This window comes from Mus pahari, chromosome 8, assembly GCF_900095145.1.
Source record: "Mus pahari chromosome 8, PAHARI_EIJ_v1.1, whole genome shotgun sequence".
In the NCBI taxonomy this organism is placed as follows: domain Eukaryota; kingdom Metazoa; phylum Chordata; class Mammalia; order Rodentia; family Muridae; genus Mus; species Mus pahari.
This window is the reverse complement of record NC_034597.1, coordinates 22,305,442-22,313,586: the sequence shown is the minus strand read 5'-3', so window position 1 is coordinate 22,313,586 and position 8,145 is coordinate 22,305,442. Positions and strand designations below refer to the sequence as shown.

Below are 8,145 nucleotides of genomic sequence, written 5' to 3'. Positions count from 1 at the left end.
GGCAGGTGGATTTCTGAGTTTGAGGCCAGCCTGGTCTACAAAGTGAGTTCCAGGACAGCCAGGGCTATACAGAGAAACCCTGTCTCAAAAAACAACAACAACAAAGTTTCTAAGCACAGGTAAGAGTAAGTGCAAAATCCTAATGTTCAGAATCCACCTGACATGTCCTAGGATCAAGCAATAGATACCTAGTGCAGTATATTAAAGTATTCCTGACAGCTGCTTATGGAGTTTTTATCCTGGTACCACTATAAAGTCCAACTAATTCCTTTAAAGGTATTGATAAACACCCACAGACTATAATAATTTTTCTTCACTTTTACCTTTTTCTCCCCACCCTCTTTTCTAGATACTGGGCAAAAGATTAAGCATGCTTTCCTGGACACTTTTGAGTTTTCTCAGTTCCTTTCAAGTCCCTCTCCCCTTATGCCATGCAGCTGCCTTTCAACCCCCACCACAAAATGAATGCCTTTCTTTCATCTCCACCTCCAAACTCCCAGCACCTGCCAAGACTTTCAGCTTGCCTGCCTTTTTGTTTTTCCTCTCTAGTTCTGTCCTCTAGCTTAAAAAAACAAAGCATTCATAACTAAGGTGACTCAAACTGGCTCTCCGAAATTTTAATCTCAACACTGCCTACCTACACTGATAATCTAGAACAACTGGACTGAACTAGCCCCTGGTAATATCATGGTTTTTAAAATTGAACAGAAAATATGCATTAATATAAAACAACCCATGGAAACACCCATGAGTAGCACTGTCCAGGATGCTTAAGATCACATGAAATTGCAATGTGGTTCTCCAGTTTAATGTACACTTACACTCTCAAGCACTAACACAATGGCTTCCCACAATAGCCCAGAAGCAGCAACATAGCTCTCCCTCTTCCTTCTCCTTCCCAAGGTCCCCGTGCTGCTGTGTGCTCGCACTTACACCATCAGCCAGTGTGCCTTGATTGTCTTGCCCATCTTCATCATCATCTTCATCATCTGCTTCTCCTTTCTGAACGAACTCATTTCTTGTTCGAAGGTACAAATCCCAGAGTTTACAAGCAGCTTTATACTCAGGGGAATCTGGCTATACGTTAGCAAAGAGAGAGAAAGGAACATTTACTTTTATTGACAATTCAATCCCTAGTTTTAAATCATCCTGTTTAACAAAGAATTGCTATTTTAAGAGACAAATCTGAAAATACAATTATTATAATTACTTCAAATTTATTTTTTTCTTTTTTCGTCAGAGGTTTATGTATTATTATACATAAGTACACTGTATCTGACTTCAGACGCACCAGAAGAAGGCGTCAGATCTCATTACAGGTGGTTGTGAGCCACCATGTGGTTGCTGGGATTTGAACTCAGGACCTTTGGAAGAATTGTAGGTGCTCTTAACCACTGAGGCATCTCGCCAGCCCTACTTCAAAATTCTTTTTTTTTTTTTTTTCAAAATTCTTATGATTAGAAGATATGCACAATTTTCTAAAAGAAAAAAGTGGCTATTCATTTTAAAGGCATTCTGAAGTAAATTTACAGAAATGCTTGAGGCAGAAGACAAATTATTTGCTTAACTTAAAATTAATTATAAAAATTCCAATGTAAAGACCTATTATAAAAGACAGAAATAACTGGTGAAATTATTTATACTTTGCATTAGACTAACTGCAAACTTCAAGAAACTAAAAGAATTAAACTACCTAAGAAACAATACCTAAATACACAAAAGCAGAGAAAGTTTTCAAAGAAGCAAAGATGTGAGGAAAGTCTTTGTGGTGTGAATGAAAATGGCCCCACGGGCTCATAGGGAGTGGAACTATTGGAAGGCATGTTCCTGTTGGAGGAAGTTGTCATTGAGGGAGGGCTTTCAGGTTTCAGATGCTCAAGTCAGGCCCAATGTCTCATTCTCTTCCTGCTGATAGAGATATGCATCAGCTATGTCTCCAGCATATCTGCCTGAATGCTGCTATGCTTCCTACTACTACGATGATGGACCAAAACTTTGAACTGTAAGCCAGCCGCAGTTAAATGATTTTGTTTATAAGAGTTGCCCTGGTCACAGTGTCTACTAACAGCAATAGAAACCCTAACTAAAACAATAGCCAATCCGAGTTCTAGCAGAAGAGAGAATGGTGTATAGGCAATATATGAAAACATTAAGGCTGAAAACTTTCCCTGAGAAAATATCAATGCAAGATTTATAAAGAAAGCTCACAAGTAAAAAGAGGAAAGTCTATGTGCATCACAATAAACCAAAGAGAATGAGGGAAGCCATCACCTATGAAGAATTCGCAGCTGTGACAGCACACACCTCTTTATCTGTTACTTTCTTGTGTGCTGAGGAGCTACCCTACGGCTTTATACTTGTTAAGCAAGTTTTCAGGTTTGAAAACAATGAAGAAAATAGAAAGAGTTGGGTGTGGTGGCATGAGCCTGAAATTCTAATACTTGTAAAGTGATGCACAAACACTGCCATAAGTATGAAGGCAGCTCAGGGGACATAATGAGCACCGGGAAAGTCAGGGCTACAGAGGAGACTGTCTCAAAACAACAACAAAGTCATAAAGTTGTGAGTAAAAATTATGTAAAATAATATTCATTTCTAGAATTCAAATTCTGTCAAAAAAGAAGTACTAGGCAGCTGGGCAGTGGTGACACACGCCTTTAATCCCAGCACTTGAGAGGCAGAGGCAGGNGGATTTCTGAGTTTGAGGCCAGTCTGGTCTACAGAGTGAGTTCCAGGACAGCCAGGGCTACACAGAGAAACCCTGTCTCGANAAAAAAAAAAAAAAAAAAGAAGTACCAGGCAGCATTAATAAGTAGAACTGTCAGAGTATATGATCTTTGTACTGATTGCAAGTAGTAGTTATATGATAATTAGCTTCAGATTTTGACACATGAACTACTGATCTTAAGATCTCTCAAGGCTGGAGATATACCTGTAGTATACTTTTTGCTTGGCATAAGTGTAACCATGAGGTTCAATCACTACACATTTTTTTTTCTTTTTGTTCAAGAGAGGGTTTCTCTGTTAGCCTTGGCTGTTCTAGAACTTGCCCTGTAGACCAGGCTGTCCTGGAATTCAGAGATATCCACATGCCTCTGCCCCCCAGAGTACTGAGATTAAAGGCAAGTGCCATCACAACCTGGCTTTTGTTTTTTTTTTTTGTTTTTTTTTTTTCTTTTTTTAAATAGAAAAGAAAAAGGGTCATTGACTAAGACTTTACAAATATTAAAATTTAGGGGGAACACGTCAAAACTAAAACCAAAAAGGAAGTGGATTTTTAGAAAATTAACAAAATTTATTAAAAAGCAAGAAAATTAAAAGTCAAAATTTGCCGGGCCTGGTGGTGCAGGCCTTTAATCCCAGCCCTCGGGAGGCAGAGGCAGGCGGATTTCTGAGTTCGAGGCCAGTCTGGTCTACCAAGTGAGTTCCAGGACAGCAAAGCTATACAGAGAAACCCTGTCTTGAAAAAAAAAAAAAAAAAAAGTCAAAATTTACTGGGCAGTGGTGGCACACGCCTCTAATCCCAGCACTTGGGAGGCAGATTTCTGAGTTCAAGGCCAGCCTGGTTTACAGAGTTCCAGGACAGCCAGGGCTACATAGAAAAACCCTGTCTCAAAAAAACCAAAAAGTCAAAATTTGATGGTAGGAATACATTCAAACACAATGTTAATTACTAAACCTAAAAAAATAGCTGAAAGAATGAAAAGTATGGCTACTGCAGTTTGAGCTACACAGTAAGACTAACTTAGACCAAGAGTTGAAATACTCTAATTAAAATACAGGTTATGGAGCCTGGAGAGATGGCTCAGTGTTAAAAACATCTACTGCTCTCACAGTGACCTGAGTTTGGTTCCCAACACCCACATCATACACTAACATGGCTGCTCCAGAAAAATCAAATTCATCTGTCCTCCATAGGCAATACATGGTGCACAGACTTACATGAAGTCAAACATTCATACACACACACAAAAAAATAAAAGCAATTTTTTTTTTTTTTTTTTTTTTTGTTTTTCGAGACATGGTTTCTCTGTGTAGACCTGGCTGACCTGGAACTCACTTTGTAGACCAGGCTGGCCTCGAACTCAGAAACCCGCCTGTCTCTGCCTCCTGAGTGCTGGGATTAAAGGCATGCGCCACCATGCCCGGCCTATAAAAGCAATTTTTAAAATTAAAAAACTAAAGGTGTTTGCCAGCACACTGTCTCTGTAAAGATTTTGAGAGAAAATGCAAAAGTGTTTTACTTTACAACACTCAGGCAAAAGGAATTTCTAAACCAAGACACATAAAAGTACAAACTAAAAATATTAGATTCGGGCTGGTGAGATGGCTCAGCGGGTAAGAGCACCCGACTGCTCTTCCGAAGGTCCGGAGTTCAAATCCCAGCAACCACATGGTGGCTCATAACCACCCATAACAAGATCTGACTCCCTCTTCTGGAGTGTCTGAAGACAGCTACAGTGTACTTACATACAATAAATAAATAAATTAAAAAAAAATATTAGATTCTTTTTTTTTAAAGATTTTATTTATTTATTATATATATTATATATTATATATTATATTATATATATTATATATATTATATTATATTATAATAAGTCTTTAAAAAAAAAAGCACTAGGATTTTTTTTGGTTTTAAGGACTCACACAACAGCTCACAACTATCTATAACTTGTTTTAGAGAATGGACCATCTCTTCTGGCCTCTATGGGCACTGCATATACTTAACGTACTTATATGCATATGGGCAAAATACTCATACACACACACACACACACACACCCCTCTTTAAGTTACTAGGCGTGACGCATGTACCTATAATCCTAGTGTTTTGAAGATAGAGGAAAGAGGATCAGAAGCTCAAGGTCAGCTTATACCTATATAGTATTCCCAAATTAAATACAAACTTAAAATGTAAAAGATTTTTTTAAAAAACAAACAATTATAAAATTAGATACATTCCAAAACCAATGCTTTCTTACCTTATAATAGGCCTTTGCATTGTTAAAAAGCAGCTGGAAGTCAGCAGTCAGTAGATTAACATCATCATACTCTTCCATTTTAAGTTTCTGTTGGATTTTCATCAAGTCAATGGGCTGAGAAACCACTTCATAATAGTCTGGTTGATTTCTGTTATAATTTAAGTATGTTTAAATAACACTAATTCAAAGCATATAAAAAGTTTTATTTCAAATCTATCTGTGTAATATCCAACACATGAAATAACAAACCTAATTACAAATTCCCCAAGAGACTCTCCCTCATTACTAGAACTAAAAGGAAATACCAAAAGCAAGATGCAGGTGTGCTCTCTCTTCAAAATACATACTAATCTTACAAAAAAAAAATCTAAGTTAACATTGATGATCAGGTTTATATACTAAATATCTAAGGTTAAATACAAATATAATTATCTAAGAGTATCAGAACTAAACCGATGTGAATAGTATCTTCTATAAGACTTCCTTGGGGCTGGTGAGATGGCTCAGTGGGTAAGAGCACCCAACTGCTCTCCCGAAGGTCCGGAGTTCAAATCCCAGCCACCACATGGTGGCTCATAACCATCCTTAACAAGATCTGACTCCCTCTTCTGGAGTGTCTGAAGACAGCTACGGTGTACTTACATATAATAAATAAATAAATCTTAAAAAAAAAAAAAAAACCTCCTCATTCCAAAATGGCTTACAACAAAATTCAAAGTTACACAATGAGTCAAGCATAGTGGCACACCTTTAATCCCAGCACTAAGGAGACAGAGGCAGGCGGATCACTGTGAGTCTGAGGTAAGCCTGGTCTACACAGTGAGTTCTAAGACAACCGGAGCTACATAATGAGACCCTGTCCTGAAAAAAATTATAAAATGGGTTATTTTTTTCTCACTTAGTAATCATTTTCTGGCCATGTACTATTACTTCTATTACTTCATGATCAACTAATAAACTTAGAAAGGAGACAGATGCTTACCAAATGTAAAAGATCTAAAACTGTATCGAAACACGATAGTATAAGAATAATAAACCCAAAATTCCAATAGTGAGGATAGGGATTTAATTCTGTGACAGGGTCCTTGCCTAGAATGAGCAAGGCCCTAGTTCAACCCTCAACACCACCAAAGGGGGAAAGAGATGGACACCCAGGATAGTGACAAGAGATACACCCTGGAAAGGAGAGACATAAAGGGACACAAAGGAATTTCAGAGACAGTAATGAGAATTAAGTTCCTAAGATAATTTCTTAGGGCTCATGACATTTATTATTTTCTGGGTTTTTTTTCTAAAGGAGTAAAACAAGCAAACCTAAAAATAATCTAAGTGATTACTTTCTAAGTTTCATACAAGGTTATTTAGCTCCCTTTTAGATGTGTAACAGAAAAGCGAATACAGTCAAAGACTGTCATGGTCATTAATGGTTTAATGCCTTTGGAGAGTTTATAGTTATTCTCCATTATGTATATCTGTTTTAAAAGAAAAAAGTTTAAGTCTGTCATAAAAGTTCTAAGAATGTGAATCAGAAAATGTTCAACAGGGAAGAACAGTGCATGCTCCTAACCCTGACAACCCGAGTCCAATCTCCAGAACCATAAATACTGGAAGGTAACCCTAAACCTAAACAACTCCTCCACGTTGTTCTTTGACCTCCAGACATGTACACTTGAATGAACGTGTGCACAAAATTTAATAAATGTTTAAAAAATGTATTTTTAATGTTAAGAACATGCTAAAAAACTTATTTTCCTAAACAACTGAGTAAGCGCTGACATATGTTTTGAGTACTGATTTCATACAATCAAGGGACCACTATCCAAAACCAGGAAGCAAACTTGGCTATGGTACCATCTTATCTGTTTATTCTATTTATATTCTGCCAGCTATTCCAATCTTGTCCTTCACAGTGAAAAATATTGAGTACAGAAATCCTGCTTTCATTTTATTTTCTTAGTTTCTTTCATTCTAAACAACTATTCAGCTTTTCTTGATTTTCATATGTTTTTGAAGATTACAGGCTAGTTATTTCGTAAAGCATTACTCAACTGGAGTGCTTCTTCTGGTTTCCTTTGAAAATACAGCCCTGTTCTTTAAGGACAGAGTGTGGTAGAGATGATGTGGCAATACTCATGCAATTTTACCAGCTCGCACATGGTTTTCTTATTCTATTAATCTGATAAGGTCACCTATTTGATAATGGCAGTGTTTGCTAGGTTTATCTACTGTTTCATTTGAACTTTATAGGAAAATACAGTCAGAAGGCCCATTCTTAGTCATACTTTCAATTTATTCATTTATTATTTTTATATGGATTCCTGAGTTACTACTTTACCAAATGGGTTAAAGGCCAATGATAGCAATGATTATTATTTTTGAGACAGGGTCGCAACTAGGTAGCCCTGGCTGTCCTGAGTCTCACTATGTAGGCCAGTCCGGTCTTGAATTCACACATATCTACCCACCTCTCAATGCCATCACATACAGCCTGTGTTATTACCAAACTGCTTCAATGTCTGGCGAGTGGATGTTCTGTTAGGGTATTTCTATATTTCGTTTTAATTTTTCATGTTTTGAGACAGGGTTTCACTATATAATCCAAGCTGACCTAGAATCTACTATGTAGCTCAGGTAGGCCTCCCAATCATGATCCACCTGCCCCAGTCTCCTGAATGATAGGACCAAGACCCATCACGCTCAGCTGACAGTATCTATTTTCTATGTTCTTCTAACAAGTTGCCATCACTTTCCATGTACTTGATTATTTCCTGAAACCAGAGTTCTCCAGGATCATTCCAGTCTCTGCTGAGTGCTGTATGTGCTCATTTCATTCTGTGTCAGTGCAAAGAGCTAGGGAATACAGATATGCTTATAAATAAATACACTTGCAAATATCTCTGAACCTACATACTTTAAAAACCATGAAAATCAACTCCTGCAACTTCTCCATATGCACAATGTAGCACACACACACACACACACACACACACACAAATATCTTGATGAATAAAACTGAAATTAAGATTAAAAAACAGCCAGGCATAGTGGCACACGCCTTTAATCCCAGCACTCTGGAAGAAGAGGCAGGCGGATTTCTGAGTTCGAGGCCAGCCTGGTCTACAAAGTGAGCTCCAGGTCAGCCAGGGCTACACAGAGAAAC

At 37.6% G+C, this 8,145-nt stretch overlaps 1 protein-coding gene across 36 annotated transcripts in view; it reads right to left on the bottom strand.

Annotated features, from left to right (window-relative positions):
- The window catches only part of Pbrm1 (polybromo 1), a 112,232-nt gene that overhangs the window by 95,144 nt on the left and 8,943 nt on the right, over positions 1 to 8,145 (bottom strand). For all 36 annotated transcript variants that reach the window (XM_029541399.1, XM_029541421.1, XM_029541426.1 and 33 more), the window contains 2 exons: positions 4,986 to 5,133; positions 934 to 1,077 (listed from right to left, as the gene is read on the bottom strand). In XM_029541399.1, the coding sequence (XP_029397259.1) occupies positions 934 to 1,077; positions 4,986 to 5,133 (292 nt within the window). The remainder of the gene's footprint in view (positions 1 to 933; positions 1,078 to 4,985; positions 5,134 to 8,145) is intronic.